Below are 24,146 nucleotides of genomic sequence, written 5' to 3'. Positions count from 1 at the left end.
CAAGTTACCTGTGAACTGGGCTAGATGAGCAGAGGGCATTTCACATAATGTATATTTTAATAATGATTTGAAATCTGATTGAAAACCCCTTTGGAAAAGAGACTTAAGACTATTTCACCTACCATGTTTCCCTGAAAATAAGTCCTAGCTGGACAATCAGCTCTAATGTGCCTTGTGGAGCAAAAATTAATATAAGACCTGGTATTATATTATATTATATTATATTATATTATATTATATTATATTATATTATAATGTTATATTATATTATATTATATTATATTATATTATATTATATTATATTATATTATATTATATTATATTATATTATATTATATTATATTATAAAGACCCGGTCTTATATCATAGTAAAATAAGACCGGGTCTTATATTAATTTTTGCTTCACAAGACGCATTAGAGCTGACTGTCCGGCTAGGTCTTATTTTCGGGGAAACACGGTAATACTCTAGGTAAATTGTCAAAAGAGCACTAACAATGGGTTGCCTTACATCTCACTTAGTCAATAAATATGAATGGATAGCCTAATATGTGCTAGAAGCTGGGTTAGGTGAGAGGGAAAAATGATGGAGAAATGAAGATGCCTTGAATCTCCTGAAGCAATTGAGGATGTAATATTTGGGTGATGGATTGGACGCAAACAAAATTCAATGTCCTTGACACCAAAACTGGTGTCCCATTGTCTTTCCAGACGGTGGATTTAGCTTGGTGCTGAGCAAAACAGTGTCAGTAAAGGTGAGTTTCACTTCTTGCTAGGTCCCTGCAATTGGCAATCCATTTAGTAGACAAAATTTGACCTCTCCTGCTCACTGTACTAAAAAATAAATTCAATACACATTAAAGATCTAAATAGAAAAAAAAACACACACAAAAAAAAAACACCCTACAAAACTATTAGAAAAATATTAAAGTCTAATTTTATTTTCTTAGGAGAGTAATATGTAAGGAAGACATAAATTCTAGAAACCAAGAAGGAAAAGCAGAAGATTAGATCTGATTATATGAAATTTAGATCTTCTGTATGACAAAGAACACTCTACACAAAATTAAGGGATAAACAACACTGGGAAGAAATATTTTTTAATACATTTTACAGAGTAAAGCTTGATATCTGAATACACAAAGTGCTCTTACTAATCAATAAAAAAGAGACAAATGAATGAAAACCCAGGCAGAGGACATATAAATATAAATACAGAAAGCCAATAAAAGTATGAAAAGACTTTCAGTTTCATTAGGAATTAAGTAAGTATAGATAAAAATAATGAGAGAGAATCCTTGGCTTAACAGATTGGAAAAAAAATAAAAAATATGATAAGCCCCATGCTGCCATGGCCGAGGGGAAATGTGCTGTCAAATACAGGTGGTGGGGACCTAACTTGTCACTCTCTAGATAGCTCCCTGGCTCACGGTGCCCAACGAGAAGCCTGTTGGCCTCAGCACTCAGCTTCCCCTCCATATTCAATGAGCAGAGCAACAAAGGACTTCTTGGGCAGGAGGAGTGAGGAAGTTAGAAAACCAGAACTAGGGAATGACAATGCAAGTGCCCATGCAAAGGTCACCAGCCATTCTGATCACAACGGTCACCTCCGACCCGAACAGCTCCCTCCCTTCCTGCCTAGAACAAACACTCAGACACTGGAGAGTCTACACCAACTCGAGCTGGTCTCAGTGGGGGCAAGATCCAGCAGGGCCCCCGTGAAGACACGAAACCCAAGGACGCTTCTGACAGGGTCAGAGGCTCTGGCTCAGGTGGCCAAAGTTCAGGGGCACCAACTTCCTCAGGCCCATTCTGTCAAGTGGCACATTAATAACCAAGAAAGTGATTTGGGGAAGAATTTCCAGAAGGACAAAAAACTCATCAGGTGTGTCAGATCTCTGACATTCAGGAGCCATGTGGGGAAAGAAGCACACGCTGACTTAAGCACGAAAGTATAGATGCTTTAATTAATCCGGGGTGAATTTAATTGCTTTAGTTAAGTGGAAATCGGGTTAAAAATGATGCAGAGCATGCTGGGGTGTGTTAAAAACATGACATATGAGTTGGATGAATCGATAAATTAAAAGTGCACAGATGTTTTAATTAAACCCAGGGAAGTTAACGAAGATCGCAAGAGACTTTTAAGCCTATGATTAATTCAATTCATTTAAAATACCTGTAGAGATATGGGGATGCCTCCATTTTGAGAGTCATACAAGTTCTCAATCGATAAGTGCTTAAGCTGTTTTTTTAAAAGTCTTTAAGTTTTTTTTTTTTTTGGTGTGTGTGTGTGTGTGTGTGTGTGACTGAACAGCATTAATTACATAATGAATATTTAAGTTCTTCAGACTACTCAGTAAGCTTTTTTTGCAGCTCAAATCCAGACTGAAGTAGCTTTTCAGTCTTGCGATTCAAGCACCAAGATGAGTTTGCAAATTATCAGTGTCCACAAGCATGGATGCTTCCTGAAGACACGGAGGGTCTGTTTACTCAGCTATCTGCCCAATAGGGAGACCAGTACCAGCCACAGTGTAGGCTTGTGAGGTAGACTGCTTGGATTTCCCTTCATTTTTACCAGCTGTGTGACTAAGGACACTGTTTTCAGCCTGGATTTCTTTGTTTTTCAAATGGATGAGTATCCTGGGGTCACCGCCACCCACCACCCACAGTGTGTTTATGAGGATGGGATGAGCTAATGCCTGTACAGTGCTATACACAGTGCCTGGCACATAGTAAGAAATCTACAGACAGGATTTTGTTATGACCATTGTTATCAGGAGAAAACTGTTCCAACTCATCATGCGATAAAGAGACAGGAGAGCACCCTCTATCACGTCACCCATCCCAGCTGGCCTCTTCTCTAGAGATTGGTTCGTTTCCCAATACAAAGGTAAAGCACCCACCTAAAGCACCCACCTCTGTATGCATGACAACTACAGCATGTCCCCAGGGTGAGGCACTCTGCTTTCTAAAGCTGCTCTGCAACTTATCCAGTTGTTCAAAAAGGAAAAATAAAAAAAGTTTCTATGCTCAGAAGAGTTTAATGTGGGGCAGGGCTGCCCGGTTGAAGCCCTGTGCAGTGATTTGTTAGGTAATGCAGCAAGCATGAGAAATGTCGCGAGGGGCCAAGTTTTGGAGTTTGCCAACCTGGACTCGCGTGAGGGCACCAGATAAAGGGCACTGCAACTTCCAACTGGGGATGCAGGTGTCCTCCCGGCCTGCTGGGCAAGCGGGCGGGGGTGGGGGAAGGGAAGGTGACCGTGATACTGCTCCTGCTCTCCGTGCTCTATGGGTCACCTTAGCAGAGCTCCAGGGCAATGTTATCGAGACTCAGACTTGCATGTGTACACGAGTCTTGTGGGGAACCTGTCCGAATGTCAATTCTGACCCAGAAGTTCTGCCGTGGGGCCTGAGGGTTTGGATATTTAACAAACTCCCTGGGCTGATGAGAGGACCTCAGACCTTCTGAATCAGAAACTCTGGGGGGAGCCCAGAAGGTGTGTGATTCTGATGGTATTGTTCTCAAGCCATAACTGGGCATGCGCCTTAACTTCTCCGAGCCTCAGTAGTCTTAGCTGTGATATGGGGATGATAACACTATATGCTGTGAAGATGAAATGAGATCATTCAGGGAAAACCCTTTGCACAGTGCCTGGCACTTACTTCGCCTTCAGTATTCTTATACTGACTCTGCCAAGTGTGGTCGCTCAGTCACTTTCTGCAAAGTGTGTACCAACTGCTTCAAGCCCCTCGTCCTGGGCCCTTGCTGCCTAGGACATCATGCACGTTTTCTCAGGTCAGGGATGGGAGGAAGGAAGGTGAGATTCAACCTCCAACTGCAATGGGCTGTGGAATGGCTCTTATGGGCAGCGGCCATGGCTCCTGGCCAGTCGGCATTAATGGAGATTGTGGGGGTAGCTAGGGAAGCAGAGGGAGAGAGGTGTGAAAGACAGAGGGGTCTGGACACTTAGGGTGCATCCATGTTTGTTCCAGGCAGGACAGGCAGGACTGAGCATCTTTCATTGAGAGAGGTGAGGCCAGCTCCAAAAGGGGAAATGGCTTCTGTGCCAAGGAAGCTGACTGGGTGGGAAGACCCCTGACCATCAGAGAGGGGACGGAGGGGCCTGTCATCCCTTTCCTGAGTGCAGAGGTTTACCATGGAGTGACTAATGGGGAGATAGGAAAGCAGGTTACGAGGCCGACTTAGCTGTGAGTCCAACAGCTGAACTCTCTATGGGGGCTTTGAGAGGGGTCACTGCCCTCCATTTAGGGGTCGTCCTGCTAAATCTCTCTTGTGTGGCCATTAGGGCCACAAACTTCTGCGTCAGCCAGACATGGCCTCAAAAATCTAGTGCTGCAATGTGACCTTGGGCAAGTAGCTTATTTTCTTTGTGTTTCTCTTTCTCCTGTAAAATAGTGATTCTAACGAGATTTCAAATGCTGTTTGTGAAGATTAATGCTAGCTAGTATTTATAGTGCACTTAATACATGCCAAGCACAGTTGTACCCACTTCAAACGTACTTACATTTTAGTCCTGACAGCAATGCAACAGGTAGATTGCTATTGCCCCCATTTCATGGATGAGGAAACCGAGGCTTAGAGAGGTTAAGTAGTTTTCTAAAATGGGTACAGGTAACTAGAGGAGCATGGACTCAATCTCTATAGCTTTCATTCTTAATCACTCTGTTCTTTGGAAATAACACATGTAAAACTGCAGAATAAATCGTTTCTTTTCTGTAAACTATTTCTTTTTTTTTCATTCCTCCTTTTTTCCCTCCTGCTCTCATTTCCTCCCTTCCTTCATTTAAATTTGTGCTTAGAATTGGCTGATGTATTACTGCATGACAAATCTGACAAACAAGAGCCTGTTCTCCAGCGCTCACTTTGGTTCTTGCACATATTTCTGGCTGTGTTTTCGTCTTGCTAAGCGTTGTCCCCTAAATTCAAGTTGTCAGACATTTAGAGAGCACATACTATTTCCTGGGTACCAAACTGGGAGCCGGGAAGTACAAAGAGGAAGCTAGAAGCTTGTGATACAGCAGGAGAATCCGATGTGACCACCTAGCGAGAACATGTCACAGCATGAAGGAAGGGCCCCTGCCAAATGCTGCCAAGCCTTGGTCACTGCAGCTTCCTACCTCGGGGTGCTTCAGGAGGGTGGTGACCTCTGAACTTGGCCTTAAGGATGAGCAGCTGTTTGATAGGAAAGGTTGGGATTGACAAGAACGTTCAAGCCAAGAAAACAGCATGAGCAAAGAGGAAGAGGCAGAGCCATCGTGCTTTATGAGGGTTACATTCCACACACCAGTCCTGTGGATGCAGAATCAGCTGGCGTGGGGAAGGGCCTGGGGATATGCATCTATGACAATTTCCTCGGAGAAATGTCTTTAAACCAAAGTTTGACAACCACTGTGGGAGGCAACTGGGAGCCACTGAAGGTGTTTGAGGAGAGTAGTGACATTTTCCTGAGAACTCTGGGAGAATGGGGGTGGGGAGGGGGAGGAATACCATCAGGGAGAGGCTGGTGGCCAAGTGAACAGGACAGTGGCTGTGAAGGTAGAGAGCAAACACGGAGCAGAGCACGCTGGAGGTCCAGGAAACAGGAGTTGGCAGATGATAGCTTGAGGGAGATGGTGGAATGTATCTGGTACCTGGGAGGGGAGTGGTTCCGGGAAGCAGGCTCTGAAGTCAGATGGACTTCGTTTCAAATACCGTCTCTGTCACTTACTACCAAGTAAAGCCCAGTTTCTGTTCCTGTAAAACTTTTCTTGGGCTCTCACCTAAATCCTAGTATGCCACCGCCACACAAACTGCCTGCCAAGTACCTCTTCCAAGGTTAATCTTATGGCTGGGCTAGCACTGGGAGTCCTGGCCAGACTGCCTGGCTTGAATTCTAGCGATACCACTTCTAGCGGAGTGATGTAACCTCTCTATGCTTCATTTTCCTCATCTGTAAAAGGGGATGACAATTATCTATAAAATAGGCCTATTGATGATTGAATGCGATTCTTACGCAGCGGCGTGGTACAGTGGTTGGCATATAGTAAGAACTCCGTACATGTCAGCTATGATGACGACTATCATTTTACTTTAGTGTTGGAACCCCAAGAGGGACTGCGTAGTGGGTACATTTGCCAGTTAGCAGGAGAAAAATGGCCAGATCCCCATTCTCATTTTTCAAGGCTCCAGAGAAGCTGGGTAGGAGCTGAAACCAGCCCCTAGAGAGAAGACTTTATGTTCCCGTGACTGTGGCATTTCTGGGCCTCCCTTGACAGCTGTTCAGCAGCAGGAGTTGTCATTTCTAATCGCTGTTAAATACGCATTACCCAACATGTACAGCTCTGGTGTGTTAAGTTTCTACTGCAGGTTGGGGCCTCAAGCTCAGAACCAAATAAGCCATCTGAGGAGCCAGTGTCAAAACAGGATAATCAGAAGCCTTGGTTTTTTTTTTCCGAATGCAAAGCTGCCTTACAAATAACCCAAGGAAGCACCTTACATCAATGAAAGACTTTCAAATAAAAGTAAATAAAAGAAAAAGGAATCCTAATTAAAAAGCATCTAGCCCTCCACAAATAGCATTAAAGTAAAGTAATGAGAAAGTCATGCAAAAGGAGTAGTGATAATCAGAAACCGTAGACTAAACAATAACATGAATAATAAGCACAATTACAGCTGGGCAGGAGAGGCACCTGATGGAAAATGATACAAATTACCAGGAAAGAAATGCCATTTTTTCCTCCAGCTCTGAATCTGAACAGATTGCTTATTACACTGCACAATTAATGAAATTCTATGCTGAAAGACACTATTCAGTGTAGTTCCTTCACTAGACAGAATTTTCTGCACATTCCCTGACACTCATTGGCTGTTTTCATAGATCCATACTTCCCTGCTTCATAAACTCCCTTATCCTCCCCTTCGTAATATGCTCAGCATCCAGAGCCCATGTCACAGCCCTGTGAACTTAGCTTACATTTCCTATGTGCTTGCCCTGAGCGTCCATCAGGCCGGAAGCTCTCAGAAGGCTGGGCCATGGCACACTTGCTCCCCATTATATTTTTCGGCACTTAATTGCAGTACCTAACTCATGCAGGCACATATGAGGCATTTGATGGATGCACAAATAAGTTCTGTCCCCTCAAATGACTTGGAACAATGTGTTAGGACCCTCATGCCTTCTTTCAATGTGAGGGTCAGTTCCATTTGGACTTCTGGACCCCTCAGAACCCCCATCTCGGTGGGGGCGGCAGAATGAAGGCTCTACAAATACATACTGACTGATTCCTCCATTCACGGGCAAGGATGCCTTCGGATGCCTGACGCAGACTCGCAGGTTTATAAGAAGCCAAGAAACTGCCGCCCCATCGCACATCTGAGGGCACGGGAGGCACAGTGTGAGGTCAAGAGAGTAAATCCATATTTCTGTCACCAGGACACATACCCGGTTGTGATCTCACTTGCTAACGTGGCAAATTCCTCCCCTGGCAGGAGGGCTTGAGTCTGCCAGCTGCCTGTACCAGTAACTGGCATCCTGGGCACAGTTGTCAGTGAAGGAACCAAGATGAACGTGAATTTGTGAAGAGCGAGGACCTCAGGCTCAGCTCTCCTAAGGGCTTTTAACAAGAAAGAAGGGAAAAATGATCGTGGGCCACGGCCAGGAGATGACATGCACTGTCCTGTGGAGCGGGAGATGCAGGGCCAGCTGTCTTTCCTGTCTGCACTTGCTAGCACGATTACCTCACCCTGTCCGCTCCAGGTTACTTCCTGCTAATACTTAGGAGCTTCTTGGGCTCAAAAGTTGTTTGTGAGTGGCAATTTGTTATAGCCCCTGACAGATTGGGCAGGACCAGTGGGATAGAATATCCCAGCATCTCTGCATTATGTGTTAGGCGGTGGGGGAGGGGGCGCGCGCACACACACACACACACACACACACAGCGACATTTAAATATTTTTTTGTATTAAAAATCAGAAGTGCATCTTTGATAACATTCACCTAGGAGGGTGCGGCATCTTGCTTAAAATGCAGAACCTCACTCTAGTCCTGAGAAAGCATCAGGTAAACCCACACTGAGGGACGTACTACACAACATCTGACAGTACTCTTCAAAACGGTCAAGGTCACGGAAGACATGAGAAACAAGGAAAGGACTGAAGGACCCTCACAGATTGGAAGGCACTAAGGAGACAAGACAACTAAGTGCAGTGTGGGATCTGGACCAGAAAAAAAGAGCCCAGTTAGAAAAAAGCCTGTCAATTAGTCAGTGGGATTGCCTCGATGTTAATTTCCTGGTTTCAAATCACTGAACTATGATAGTTTAAAATGCTGACATTAGGGGAAGTTGGGTGAACTCTGTATGGGACTTTTATGTACCATTTTTGCAATTTGTCTGCAAGTCTAAAATGATTTCACTATAAAAATAAGCTGTAAACATTGGGAAGGTTGGTTAAAATAGGATTTACCTCATACGAGGCTATGAGGACAAATAAGAGTATACATTAAGTACTTTGCACAATGCCTGGTATATAGTTAGAACTTAATAACTATAAACTGTTCTCTAAAAATAATCTGAAGTAGAGGTTTAACATACCACAAGTAAGTCTGGCACTAATCATTAGATTTGCCCACTTGAAGCTGGCACAGTTAAATCTGGGTGCCCATTTTTACTGGGTTCTCACATTATCAGATAAGTGTAGTTAGCGAATTTGGTTGTTTTCAAGAGGCAATACCTAGGAGATGAGCTGTTCAAGGCCTGAGTCTCTCTGGGAGCCAGGCTGGCTTCCTTGAGCGCAGGTCCACTTTGGGGATCCTCGATGGGAAATAAGTGTGTGAAAAGATGACTAAGCTGAATGCTCATCACGGTGAAAATATTACTCTCTTGATACAGTTAAAGGCGGAATTAACATTTCCTATTTATTGCAATTGATTTTAGTTTTCCCGCTTTTAATTTTTGATTTTTACACTGTTCCTTTTCAGATAAATTTATGGATGTAAATATGATGAGTTGACTTAAGTAAATAGTACTGATGACCCAGGAATTTGGCAAAAGTCATCAAGGTGGTACATGAAAGAGCATAGATTGGGAAAGAAGGGCTTAGAATAATGAGAAAGCTAGGGCTGTTAATGAAATAGCTTCAACTGTGTCCATTTCAAAAATTCGTAGGAAGAAATATCTTTAGGGCAGAAAGGTAGAAGCTTACTCTTAACACTCTTAAGCCAACTTTGCCAAGAATAAAGGGAGAAAGAAGGAGAAAGTAATTTTATTCCTTAAACGCTTCAATTTTGTCAACCATATGCATCAACAGCTAAATTAAAACATACAAGTTCAGAGGCTGATTTCAGGAACAGCTTCTGAATATGCAGCAGTAACTACTCTTAACAGCCACTCAATATTTGTTTCACAAGGATCAATTATATACCGTGGCTAATGCACACTTGCAGTGTGTGCCCTGCCACAGTACAGGTGGTGAATGCAAAACACACGGAGAGTCCTTTTAAGCAGCTAAATGCACACCCCATTACAGATCCATAATGTAGAATGGACACACGTCTGCAAATGGATTTAGAGCAAAGGGTTCTTAAATGGCTGGGGTACTTAGGGCTGAAAGGCCAGTCACTGGATGTGCAGCCAGAGCACACATGGTTTTTAGGATTAATAATACATTGATGTGTGTCAGTGTTAATATACATTTACAGCTCACAGCCTGTGCAGCTGAGTGTCCAGCCCATTGGCAGCCACGTATAAAAGGACTATTCTGTCTTTCCTCTCATCAATGCCTCCACTCCCAGGAAAATTAGATTACACAAGAAAAGCCATTCAGATGACATTGAGGTTTTCTTTCCTACCAAGCCTTGGCTAGGGATGCATTCAGCACGGCGATGCAACCTGCCATCCACTTTCCTCCATCAGGGTCCCGCGGACGGAGCCTGGGCCAAGCACTGGTTGGACTCCGTGGTGATGTGTCCCCCTGCCATTGGGCAGAGTGTGCTAAGGTGAAAAACAGCCAAGAGAATTGTCTGGTGGCCTCTTGCTCTCTTTGCTTTTTGTTTCTGATACGTTTACCAAACCTTTCACATTACCGTGTGACAGAGGATGTCTGATTTAGGAATCAGCCTAAGCACATGCGACCACCTCCAGAATTTCAAGCACAAAAACGTCCGTCCCAGTCACGTGTCAGTCAGCATTCAGAAGGATGGGAACAGCAAATCTTTGAAATATCATGACTATATGAAATACGATTTTCCCAGCAACTACGGTGAGCGTGGGGAAAAGGGGTAGCGCCGGTTAGCATTACAGAGCAGCTGTGGTAATAACTGTCTCTCTCTCGGAACCTCAAGGCAGGAGGGTCTTTAAATGAAGAGCACACAAAAATAACAAAAAAGGTGACACACACATATAAGTAAATATAACATGATATGTGCATAAATAAGAAATGGTAAAAATAAACCCTATGAGGGCTCACAGAGGGTTCTGCTAAGGGCTTTGGGTATGTTATACCATGCTCACAATGAACTTATGAAGGAACTTCCCACTTTTCCAAAGGAGGAAATAGAGACTCAGAAATGTTTGATCACTTGCTCAGAGTCACACAGATACTCAACGGCAGAGCTGGGTCTGGAACCTCGGAACAAGAGCTTGGAACCTCTCCACGACTGTTTTTCAGACTGGGATATGACCTACTGGTAGGTGGGGAATCAGTGTAGTTGGTTTTAACCAGTATTTTGTTTTTTAATAAAATAGGGTAGAATAGAAAAGGAACATGGAGTAAAGATAAGTGTTGCTCTGTGAAAGTTTTATTTCAATTTTATAGTTGAATCTATGCAGAATATACATGTGTGTGTGCGCGCGCACGTGTGCACCATGTCTAAAAAGTGTGAGCAGCTCTGCTGTCCACTACACTTGCATTTGATTGTGCCACTTGAAGGTCATGCTCAAGGTCACTTGCAAGCTAGATAGGTAGCCCCTGGGTCCCCTGTTCTTGTGAGAGTCATTTGCTTTCTTATATTACCTTTCCCTCACGAATCCCAGGGCCCCAGCCATTCTGTGCAAAGCAGTGTAGATAAATTAATAATACAATTTAAAACCGATTCCACCAAGATAAATAGCACTTCCTAGATTAACAGCATAGCTGGCTAGAATGAATGAAATTTACTAACCCTGAGATGCTTAATCTTCCATTACATAGAAGTTAATGATTATAAGAAAGGAGTGATGGTAATTCACTTCTGCTTTTACAGGAAATCCAACCATTTCATTTTTAGCACATCTTTCTTCTCCGCACACCTTGGTGCCAAGCATAACTGCCCTGCTCCTATAGGCACTTTGGCCAATTGTCATATATCAAAGTCTACTCTTTGCCAACGGGTGAGGCCTTCTAGCACGCATGGGCTTACAAGATGTCCCAGCAGAATTTGTTGGGAGGCTCCGTGGGTGCCCTCCCTCTCATCCCTTCTGAGAAGCCTGTGTTCTGTTTTCCAACCACAGCAGGGAAGGAGTGGCAAATACCTTTAGCACAATCTGCTCCTAGAAATCCTGGGAAGCAGTGACACAGCCCGGACACACATTCGCCATTCCCATGGCAGTTACGTGGACAGTCTTGCACGGAATCTGAAAAAAGAGAGAAATGTAGTAACTACCTTTTCCTCTGCCTGCTGGTGAAGAAACTTAATAATCAGCCATCCACCATTTTTAACGGCCCGTGGGGGTAACCTCAGGGGACCGGGAGGGAGGAGCATAAATGTGTGAAATATGAGAACGGGGAGTGGTGGAGACTAGGGGAATTTGGACAACGCATGGACCTAACCACCACTCTCCATCGGATTAACCTAGACAGGAAGACAGGCCTACCATTGCTGTGGCTTTTGCTTTAAAAACAAAACAAAAAAACCCTACCTAGCTGTATTTAAAAACTGAAATTCCCGAGGTTTGAATGTTGACAAGTTTTAAACACTGTGAGCCCCCACCCCAAATATCAGCAATCTCAGCTAGACTGCCATGGGGGACATCAGCTTATAGACTCGGGTACCGAGGATGATTCTCCAAGTGACAGAGGTTATTCCTGATATCAGGTTGTAGATGAAAAAAATTCCCTGCTTTAAGGAATTCTAACAAAAGAAAAATTCAATTATGCGACTGATCAATTTAGGCATGATTTCGGGGTTCATTAAGTAGTAGGTTTTGGATTATACAAAAGTCCTTTTATGGCTGCCTTATGCGGATGTTAGTTTTCATGACACTAAATTAGTTCACGTTTGTTCTAACCAGCATGACCATCTTATTTTATGATTTACTTTCCTATCTGTATTCGCAAGTCATCGCTTTACCTTCTAAAAGATCATTTTGGCACTTTTTCATGTTGATTTGGGTCTGCACAGAAAGAGACATACTCTTTTAAAATGATTAGCTAGCCTCATTTTTGCCTTAAATTAAAACAAACACATTTAGACTTTTAGGTTGCAAATTATTAAATGATGAAATGAGAAACACAAGCCACTATGCCCAAAATGTGACATGACACAGCCCCTGGGGAGCTGGAGACATCGATGTCGTGAGGTTGCATGAAAGACTCTGAAACCTAATTGTTTCTGATGGAGTCGCCTGAGAGTGGCCAAGGAGGATTTTGCTTTAAACCAGATTTCCCATTGATTCTCACTCGGGACTGAAAAACCAAACCATGCGGCAGGGCTTTCTTTCCGGTGTCTCACTTCTCAGCTACTTCTTCCAGAACCAGACGTAGTTGGTTTCTGGCACCCTGAGGAGAATTCAATGAGTGCATTTGCCTTTTCAAAATCAGGTAAAAGACTATAGACTCCACCAAGCCAATCTCTTACATGTCTAACAATTAACACTTCAGGATGAAACTCCTTGCGGATGGCTATATAAAGGTGGGCGAAGAAGCATCCCAGGGGCTGCCAAATTGTTCCATCTAGTCAGCATTCGTTCATTCAAAAATCATTAGGTTGAATCATATGAAGTAGCTGCTTTTGCAGGTCAAAAGTCAGCAATTTCACATGGTGTTAGGAGAGAATTCTCCACGGGTTTTTTTTTTTGGTGTGTGTGTTTTTGAATATATTGTAAGCAGTGGCACTGACTGCATTAGTCCTGAACTATCTTTTTGAGGTTGTTTGTATAGAGAACAGCCTTGGAAGATAGATATAGTGGGTGTCTCTGGAGCAATTGGCAGGTTTACTTACTGTCCATTATAATGAAGACAATGGCTTCCTCTGGAGCAAAGAACAGGCTAGATGACCACCCATTTTAAGGGACTCAGGTAGAGTAAACTCAGCGTTCTCTCCTGTAGTGCAGCTCACTGCATGTGCAGGTATCACCTGGCCCTGTTCCTGTTGCTCTGTGGGAACTGGGGCTGGCGGAACCGGCACACATGCTGATACTCTGGATATTGCACTGCTCTGAGTAACCAAGTCCTTTGTCTCTGACCCAGGAGTCTTGGGTCTCCTGATAATATCTACAACACTGTGTCAGGGTGATGTGTTAGCTTCCAATTAGGGTGAGATCTCTGACCTGTCACTGTACTTGACATATGGTTTACGCTATTAACTGAGCACCTATCATATGCAAGGCACTGTACCAGTCATTGGTGAATACGGTGGTAAATAAGACAGACTTGGTCCCTGCCCTCATAGGACTTTCATGGTCATTAAGAATACAGGCCAACACAATCACCAAACAAATAAAATAAACACTATGATAAGCTTTGAACAGAATAAGATGCTGTGATAGAGAGTGACAGGAGGAAGCCACTTAGAGAGCAGGTGGGGAGGGCCTCTCTATTCTACGCAGATGACACTTGAGGGTGAGCTGTAACAGGCAAATGAAGAACTAGGAGAAGAGTATTCCAGGCAAGAGGAATAGATTATACAAAGGCCCTGGGGTGGAAAAGAGCAGAAATGAACCCAGTATGGCTGGAGGGTAACATTTAAGGAAGAGTGTGACATAAGATGAGTTTGGAGGAGAGATCCCCCAGGGACCTGCAGGTGACATGGATGAGTTCGATTTTATTCTGGGACCAGTGGGAACAAATGAGAAGTTTTAAATATAGGAACGGCATTATGAAGCTTATATTTTAAGAAGTCACTCCTACAGAGGAGATGGAGATTGCTTCTCACTGAGCACCTGGTCTGGGGATAGTTTGGTGGAAACTGACATCACTAAGGCCAAAAGTCCCTCTTCTGAAACCTAACATCTTCAGAGATAAAGCAGTGATGGTGCAGGGAAGTCTTTGCCACTACAGTCCCATGCAAAAGGACTGAGATCTTTACACAGGCTTCTTGCTGGGCTGGACGGCTTCCTTTGTCCTTTGGCAGAGGTATTTATCCTTAAGTCTCAGTGTAGATAACATTTAGTTCCTGGATATCTTCCTTCCTCACTTCCTACAGTCTGGGTTTTGTACCCATCCTTTATGTTCCCGTAATTCCTATAATTGCCTTTTTTATGTCTCTGTCTTCTCTCATCAAGCTCCATGAGGAAGACACAAGACTGGATCTGCTCACCCGGGTATTCTCCATGTTTGCTACACAGTAGGTCCTTGGCAGACGGCTGTCAAAATGGGTGTATGTGTGTATGTGCATTTATGTAGGACAATCCAGAATAAGCGTAAACTGTAATGAAGAGTATTTTTCTTTCCCAACGTCTTTCCCAAGAGTGTTTAATTTCCCCAAGGTCTTCTATTTGAAGCATTGCTACAGTTTTTGAGGGAAAAACCAATTATGCAGTACTGCTGAAATATAAAAGGATCCCACCCTTCAGTCTCCTTTTTCCAACACTCAACTAAATATTACCATCAAGATATTATCATCTTTCCTTTTTGTCAACTTGGTTTACGTTTTCTGGAAGGAACAATGGCAGGCAATGGAAATAAGCAGGAAATGGGACTTTTGCACAAATGGAGGCTAGACTCTATTAAATCCGCACTGTATTTCAAGAATGCCACTCTGTGGTCTCCGAAGATGAAACTCATTCCTGGAAGCAGGCTGCTTCTCTCCAAAACGCATCACAAGACTTCCCCAAGTCCAAGCTGTATTTCGTGGGATCACAGGTTGACACCTGCCTAACATTTTCCTTCTGTTTCCCATCACAGGGGCTTTTGGTGCTCCTGGCTGTTCTTGATGGAGAACTTTCTGATGATAGCTATGAGTAGGAGAACCGCTGAACCAAGTGAAAACACTGTTCTTCTCCCTGCATTTCAGGCCAATCACTATCATTGCTCTATCAAGATGTCGGCCCAACGATTAGGCCGATTGCCTTTGACTTTCTCTTTGAGCTACAGTCCAGACAAGAGAATTCCTCTGGGGGAATTGCTATTCCCACCTCTGGCTGGCAGGTGAGGGAGGGTAATGGCCTGGGGGAAGGGCATCTCACTAACTCAACGTCTGGGTCTACATGGATAAGGAAAAAGGAGATGGGGGCAGAAGCCATTATTAAACTTGCTGTGGTGTGTGTGTGTGTGTGTGTGTGTGTGTGTGTGTGTGAGAGAGAGAGAGAGAGAGAGAGAGAGAGAGAGAGAGAGAGAGAGAGAGAGAGAGATAAAGAGAGAGCAAGGATTTATTTGGCTGGAATTCAAAGCAATCCAGTGGTTAAGAGTCCTGACTCCACCTCTGACTAGCTGTGTGTGCCCTCGGGCAAGTTGTTTCACTTCTCCCAGTCTTGGCTTCCTGAACTGGCTCCATGGGTTGCCTGAGTTAATCCCACAAAGGTCCTAATCCAGGGGCTGGCACACAGACAATACTCTATAAATGTGTAGCTGTTTTGTCATTAGCCATCTCACTGAGTCTTTATAGACTCCAGCTAAGCCAGATGTTGTGTGTGGTGTGTGCTGCTGTGTATGTGTCAAGCCTTTTGAGTTCAAACACAAGGCAATAAAAACGGTATCATTTCTTAAGCTAAAGATTATTGCTTTTTTTACCTCAACGTCTCAAACTCGTTCTAAACGTGCGGCCATTTTCTTCCTTCTGTGAGCTGGTTTTTCTCCTTTTACATTTCCCCACCGTTGGTGCAAAACCTGATCCTAGAAATCGTCCCTGACTGTGGAGGACTTCTCCAGTGACTTGCACTATACAAAATTTATGACGTTAGTTTAGATCAGGGGTTGGCAAACTTTTTCTGCAAAGGCACAGATAGCAAATATTTAGGCTTTGTAAGCCAAACTGTCTCTGTTGCAAATACTCCACTCTGTCATTTTAGCTGCCGTAGACAACATGTACACAGATGAACATGGCTGAGCTCCAGTAAAACTTTATTTATAAAAACAGGCAGTGAGCCAGACTCCGCCCATGGGCTCGAGCGTGCCAACCCAAATGCTTTGCAGCATTGGCTGCCCTGACAGGGCCAATCCTTCCTTAGCAGAGGGAATAAGGATGAATTTCATTCCTATGGTCAATACCAAATCCTATCTGATTTTGTGCCGTTCTGAAGTTGTGGCCACTGATGAAGAACTGCCACTTGAATTTCAGATTGGTCTATATAGATCTTTCAAGAAGCAGGGACCCCTTAGAGAAATCCATGAGGCCAATAGAGAGGTTCTTCACATGCAGTTAATAGAAAAACAGCTCTACCAGATGCACTCCTAAATACATCATCAACTCTCATTCAGTCATTACCAACTCCATTCCAGGCATGTGCCATAGATGACGTCACATCATCTTCCCCTTTGGGGACTTAATCACTACCTTTCCACGAATGAAACTGAGGCTCAGGGAGGTACGTGACTTTCCTGGGGACAATGTAGGAAAGATAACTGGGATTTAATCCTGCATCGACCAGGCCTTTCCTCATGAAACCCCTGTATCTAGGCTTCGCCAGTGAACCTTCCTGCTGCTGGGACAACGTGCTGCTGCAGAAAGGCAATGGGCAAAGCCCAGGAGCTCATGCCATTGCCGCCACGTCCACATCCTGGGACCTTGAGGGACTCAGTTTTCTGAACCTCAATTTATTCCTCTGGAAAATGGGTCTACAATCTGCCCTGATTCAGAGAAGTTCTACCCAGGATTAGTTATTATCCTTAGTAAGAAGATTAAAACCTAATGACAAGATAATGTTAAAATATCTGTAGCTTATTTGCTTCTTAAAATTCTTAGGGTTTGCTTTAGAGAATTCCTTGCAATCTTCTCAAACTAATGGCCGTTTTGGGGGTTTGCATATACATATAAGAGGAAATTTTGGATAAAACCTTAGCTTTTCCTTTGATAGCTAATAAAAGCAGGGCTAAAACATGCCCTTAAATGACAAGTGCTCATTTTAAGCATTTTGAGATTTACCTACTTGGGAACAAAGTTATAATGTCTTTTTTTCTTAAGTCTATATATATTTTTCCCTGATTTATTTTTATGTTTTCTTTTTAAACTCTTTATTTTGAGCTTTTCTCAACTTTTAAGAGAAATTCAGAGCTGACATGGATGGTCAGTATTTATTGGCTGCACTATATGTTTAGAGATGTATACACTTTATTTGATTTATTCCTGACAACGGACCTGTGATGTGGGCACCAGTTCGTTCTGCTTTACCACAAGGAAACTGAGGCTTCTAAGAGTCTGGTGATCTCCCTAGGTGGGGTGGCCAGGACTCAAGCCAGGTAGGGTGACCTGAGTCTTCACCATAACCGAATCCTTGGGACTCCCAGTGGCTCTGTCATGATGTAAGCCCACATTCGTATTTTCATCAGGGCTCATTTTAGATGGGTGATACTGGAGGCCTAAATTAAGGTTCCTGGTTTGTTAAAAACGACCTTGGCAGATGTGTCTTCTACAGAGAAGCCCAGAGCATTTCCATCCTTTCCATGGCGACACGTCACCTCGGAGATCCCCACCTACCTAAGACAACAGTGCTGAAGGAGACCAGCTCTTTGTCCTTGCCATCATTGTAGAAGGCCAGGTGCCACAGGCCCACGTCCAGGTACTGCACAAACACGGCTTCGTTTTGAACCAGGGTCTGTATGCTCCGGCGTTCCCTGGGGGACTCAACCACACTCCACTTCTCCTTTCCGTCCAGACGCTCCATGAAGTCATACTAGGAAAAGGAGAGAGACTGACACGTGTGAAACAGGGTACAGACCTGGTCCCATGGCTCGCACCGTCCCCTCCCAGCCCATGAGTTACCTGAGAAATACTTTTCCGTACATTTTACTATGAGCTCATCCAGTAAAACAAGAGTCACAAAAGTTGTAATACTAAGTCATCATGTATTATGCTTATAATTACGGCTCATAGTTTTATTACTGGAGGTCACAACCTCTTTTCTGTGGGTCTCTGAAATCCAAAAAGCTTTAAAACCCAAAGTTTTGATGTCTTCTTCACTGTCGTTGACTCCTTCCTTCTGCTGCCCCTCTCCCCTTCTCCGTCGTGTGTGCATGTGCGTGTGTGAGAGAGATGTGGGTTATTGCTCCGCTCCCTACTGGGTGTTATATGACACATAGTATATTCCAAGCTACCTTTTCTGTAATTCCTAAAATTCTGAATTGCAAGACACATCTGACTCCCCACTAGTTTCAGATAAGGAATTACGGATCTATGTGACCAGCTACCGTTTACAGATCGTTTACTAAGGGAAGGTGGTACAGCGGAGTGGTTAAGACTGAGGGTTGTGCTGAAGAAAGCCATCAACGAACTGAAAAGGCAACTGACTGAATGGGAGAAGATATTTGCAAATGATATGTATGATAAGGGGATTAATCTCCAAAATATATAAAGAACTCATACATCAAAAAACAAAACATCTAAAAACAAAATAATGCAACTAAAAAATGGGCAGAGGACCTAAATAGATGTTTCTTTAAAGACGACATACAGATGACCAACGCCCAAAAGATGCTCAACGTCACTAATCATCAGGGAAACGCAAATGAAAACCACAATGACATATCACCCCACAACTGTCAGAGTGGCTATTTATTATCAAAAAGATAAATAACAAGTGTTGGTGAGAATGTGAAGAAAAGGGAACCTTCATGCAAGGTTGGCAGGAATATAAACTGGTGCAGCTACTATGGAAAACAGTATGGAGGATCCGCAAAAAATTAGAAATAGAGCTACCATATGACCCAGAAATTCTACTCCTCGGTATTTATCTGCGAAAATAAAAACACTAATTTGAAAAGGTATCACAGCATGTTCACTGCAGCATTATTTATAATAGTCACAGTATGGAAGCAACCTAAGTGTCCATCAATTGATGATAATAAAGATAATATATATGTAAATAATAAAATGTACATATATATATATATATATATATATATATATATATATATATGTAATGGAATACTACTTAGCCATAAAAAAGAATGAAATCTTGTCACTTTTGACAACATGGATGAACTTAGACGGTATTACACTAAGTGACCTAAGTCACAAAGAGAAAGACAAATACGGCATGATTTCACTTTACGTGGAATGTAAAAAACAAAAACAAACAAAACAAAACCGAAACAGACTAATAGACGTGGAGAACAAACTGAAGATTCCAAGAGCGGAGAAGAGTCAGGGTTATGGGTGAAAAAGGTGAAGGGGATTAAGAAGCACAAACTTCCAGTTACAAAATAAATTAGTGGTGGGAATGTAAGGTATAGTATAGGAGCTATAGTCAATATCGTAATAACTGTACAGTGACAGATGGTTACTAGATTTATTGTGGTGATCACTTCGTAAGGTGTCTAAACGTCAAATCGGTATGTTGTACACACAGAACTAATATAATATTGTGTGTCAACTATACTCTAACTTAAAAAAAAAAATGCGGGCGGTGGAGCCAGACGGCCTGGGAGAGAATCTGCGCTTAGTAGCTTCTTCACCTGTCTGTGACTTAGTTCTCCATCCGCAAAACTGAGAAAATAATGTACCTATGTCATAGGATTGTTGTGAGAAATAAGATAATATACAGAATAGTGCCTGGCACAGAGCAAACACAAAACACATGTTGGCTATCGCCACCATCATCATCATCTTCATCATCATCGTCACCATCATCATCTCATTCAATTTTTGCATAACTCCTGTAAGATAGGTACTATTTGTATCTTATATTACAGACAAACAAACAAACAAAAAACAACCGAAGCCTCAGAGAAGAGATGCAACTTGTTAAAAGTCACATAAGCAACTAAGTGGCCAAGCAAAAATTTGGACCTAGATCTGTCCAGCTGCACAGTGTCTGGCTTCAGAAAAACCAGCCATTAAAGGTAAAACTGTGTCTCAGTGGAAACGAGGTTCAGGACTGGAGGCAATCAGGGAGAGATGCAGCGGTCAGCCAAGGCTACTAGGATGGGGGGGTGGCGAGGGCAAGCGTGGCTCCAGAGAGGCCTGTTGTAGGGGACAGGGAGCTGCTGTGGGGGGTAGTGGGAGCCACTGAAGGTCCTTGAGCAGTGACCGATGTGGCAAAAGGAACGTTTTCAGCCATTCATCAGCAGGCAGGGTGTGAGATGTTCTAGGGGAAAGATGAAAAGAAACAGGAAGGCCAACTAGGAAGCAACTGCAGAGAGTGACATGGATCTGGATTAGGACAGTGAATGGGAAGAGGGGACGACTTTGGAGGGACGTTTCTAAGGAAGAGAGGACAGCGCGTGATCCTGGGTTGGAGAGCGAGCATGAAGGAAAAGGCAGAGAGGACACCCATGTTTCTTTCTTGTCAACAAGAAAATCAATCAGGACCCAGGTAGCAACGGACTAATCCTGTGAACTCTTTCAAAATCACTGAGACAGAACAGTCATTTGTGTCGTGACTTTCAGAGGACATTCAAAGTGCGTAGCTTTAGCAGATAAAAACCACCAATGTGGGACTACGCTCCGTCTCATCACTTCCCCTCCACAAAAAGGCTTTTTTATATGTTCCAGACATCAACTCTAACCCCTTTCATAAACTTCACAGGACAAAACTCCAGGAATCTACTAATGTGACTTCTCCATCATCAGTATTGCCAGCTTTTCCCATGTGAAATGTGATAATTGAAAATAAAAGAGTTGATAATCTTAAGTACAAAGGCTTTGCCAGTCAGACAAAACTGGGTTTGAATTCTGACTCTGCCATTTGCTATTGTTTGAAGCTGGGCAAATGTTTTACCCTCTTTCTTATCTGCTTCTAGGGAATAATAACACCCACCTTTCCGAGATGTTACAAGGCTGACATGAGATAATGCTTAGGGCAGTGCCTGGAAGATAATAACCATTTTATTAAGTACCTCGTGATTATGAGTCACTTACTCACAAATCATAATAATTACAGAAGAGAAACTCATGACTCTAGTTTTTACATCTGGGGGAGTTACAGATGGTTGCTGTTAGGAAGTGGAAATTTCCTCATCTCTCAACAAACGAGTGTTTGTATTTAGCTTCCTTCTACCCCATATCCCATTGGTCACAGCTGTCTTCATGGGACAGAATAAACGATTTGAAGTGACATGACAAACCGATGCTGCTTTTGGAGACCTTTGTAACCAAAGCATTTGTTCCTTAGCAACCTCGTAAATGTCCAACTACCAAGACCCATGTCTACAAATTGCTGTCAGCCAGAGAAATGAGTGTAACTTCCTTGATGCCAAGGTGAGACGAATATACTTCATTTGGGGTCCAGGATATCACCCCCATGAGGAAATGTTTGGGGAAGGTGATTACTTGTGTGGGGCCATTGCTCATTATTAATTTGGGCATCAGTCATCTCTTGCTGAACTGGCAGACCAGCCAAGGGGCACAGAAATGGCTTAGGACCCACGGCACTGCTCGTTGTCCAACCAATCAAATTACTCTGGGAAGAGGCATTTGTCAGAGGAGAGAGAGAGGACATCTGCTTTGGCTGGCTCCTCAGCGGCCCTCCACAGAAGCACGGAGGGCAGCTTTCATTTAAGGAAGAATCTGTGAGCCAGGGGCTTTCAACTAGAGCACTGGGACACGTGGCTGGCATATGATATGGTGTCTGATGGGTCTCCATCCTGTATCCTTTGATTGTGCTTTATGTTTTCCAAAGCACATATCACCCTCTAAACTGATATACATTGTTTCTACACCTATTGTCAGTCTACTCAGAAGCACATCACCTTCAGGAGGGTGGGGATTTCATCTGCATGGTAGAGTGGGTAAGAGGAAGGACTTCACCGTTGGCTGCCTGGGTAGAATCCTAGCTCTGCCACTCACTTGCTGTGACACTTGCACAAGCTATTTAAATTCTCTGTGCCTCAGTCTCCTTACTTTTAAAATGGGGATAATGATAGTACCTACACCGAAACAGTGCTGTAAGGTTTAAATGAGTCAAATTATATAAAATGCTGAGCACAGTAAGTACCTGACACTTGGTAAGCACGCCTTAGTTTCTCTCTCATGATTATAATTCACCGCTATAACTAGGTCATCTTGAGCCGAGTCTGACCAACAAATATTTGTGAAGTATCAAACGAATAGAACACTGACTTTGTAAATGAGTTCCACGGAAAAGAAACTAAGTTGGAACGTATTCAAGGATCTGCCTCCAATAATACTCACTTGTCTTCTAGTTTTCTAACTTCTCATGTGCTTTCTTGAATAGGAGGGAAAGGGGCACAGGGACAGTCTGCAAGCCTGGCTCATGCACCAGCCAATGCAGAACACGCAGATAACGGGACGCGCGGCCCAAGGTATTTGTGCGTTCGTGTTATCATCCAGATGTGAGAGTTGACTTGACCAGGTCATGCTGAGTTCACCTTTCCATTTCTCAATGGGGTGATGCCCAGGACATGCTTTCTTTCGTTGGCCTTCCTGCTCCATGTCTGGCCGCTTCTGGAGAGTGCGAGAACACTGCCAAAGCCCAAGATGCCAGAGCCACGAGATAGGAGCGGCCTAGACTTTAGAATTAGCACTTGGAGGAGAGCCTGAAATCGTAACAGCAGCAAGCAATGAACACATGAAATTAAACCGCTGAAATGTTGAGGCTTAGGTACTTGTTACTTGAGCATAACCATCAGATTCTTGACCTCGTGCTTCTCTTTCTCCCCAGTTCACTCCTCAAGTTAGTAGTAACTTGCAGAGAACTTTCCATTTCTTACGGAAATGGGCTGGTAGAAGAGAATCACCCGGGAATGAACGGCAGCGTCTTCTGTTGGTCAAGTTCCAGCCTATTATGTGTAGCGTGTCTATCCCAGTTTTCCCAGGAGTGTCCCAGTTTCTACCTCTTGTACCTCCTTCCGCTCTCAAAAGTACTCTAATTTGGAATATACCGTTACCCTCCTCATAGCTTAACACACGCTGAGCAGCATCACGTAGCATCATTCACAGCTGCTATAACTTGGGGAAGAGGTGGAGACTAGGAACAGTAGGTGGATAGACCCAGCCAGGCACACAGACAGGCTTCCAGGGCACGGGCAGCAGAGCTCAGGCAGAAGCTGGTTGGCATCGAGGCCATCTGGTTCAGGAGAGCCTTAGCTCGCTAGGATTCCTAGACTGCCGCCTGGCCAGCTTGCTTGGCAGCCTGGCTGCCACGAGAAGGAGGCCATTTTCCAAAAGCTCCAGCCCTGGCGAGAGTTGCTTTTTTACGCCCCAGCACTGGGGATTGATAACTCAGGCTTAGTACCAGGGACATCTGTCTCCTCTGTTCCAGAAGCTCATCATGTTCAGTCCTGGATATGGGGGTGCTTGGGGGGGCATGTCGCACTTGGTTGACTAAGAAGGTTGCTCCAGCGTACATTCCATCTAATCGATGTGCAGAAGCGCTGGGAGAAGATTAGGAAGCATGTGACAAAAGCCCAGGAGGGGGACACATGTGCACATGGGCTGGCTCCGGGAGGAAGTCTGTCTTCCAAGGCAGCTTGTCTCTCTTGATTTGGCAATAATGCCACCCAGAGGGTGACAGCGCAATAACCCAAAATAAACACCCCCGCATCTCAAACTTCTCTCTCTTTCCGTGGACTTTGAAAAATAACCCATGTTGGCATGCAGAGTGAGGCCGTGCCTTTGAGTCATCAGTCATATCCTAAAGTGGCATGAAAATGCAACTTTTACGGGCGCTCAAGAGGCAAAGAAATAAACCACAGCAAATATTTGATCCAATTATAAATCTCCCCCACTTCTTGGCAGAGACCGAGGAGGAATGGTAATTAAGATAACTTAGTGGATTTCCAGAGGAGCTGGAAGAGAGAGCAGAGGAGACTGGACCGTTGAGCAGGGCCTGTCACCC

The 24,146-nt window shown here is 43.7% G+C and overlaps 1 protein-coding gene across 10 annotated transcripts in view; it reads right to left on the bottom strand.

Annotated features, from left to right (window-relative positions):
* TENM2 (teneurin transmembrane protein 2) overlaps positions 1-24,146 on the bottom strand; it is a 1,142,683-nt gene that overhangs the window by 138,499 nt on the left and 980,038 nt on the right. For all 10 annotated transcript variants that reach the window (XM_019740872.3, XM_019740888.3, XM_019740899.3 and 7 more), the window contains 2 exons: positions 17,828-18,023; positions 11,508-11,609 (listed from right to left, as the gene is read on the bottom strand). In XM_019740872.3, the coding sequence (XP_019596431.3) occupies positions 11,508-11,609; positions 17,828-18,023 (298 nt within the window). The remainder of the gene's footprint in view (positions 1-11,507; positions 11,610-17,827; positions 18,024-24,146) is intronic.

The sequence above is a fragment of the Rhinolophus sinicus genome, chromosome 5, assembly GCF_057876585.1.
Source record: "Rhinolophus sinicus isolate RSI-liver-muscle chromosome 5, RSI-T2T, whole genome shotgun sequence".
Classification (NCBI taxonomy): Eukaryota; Metazoa; Chordata; class Mammalia; order Chiroptera; family Rhinolophidae; genus Rhinolophus; species Rhinolophus sinicus.
The sequence above is the reverse complement of the archived record's forward strand: the minus strand, read 5'-3'. Positions and strand labels throughout refer to the sequence as shown.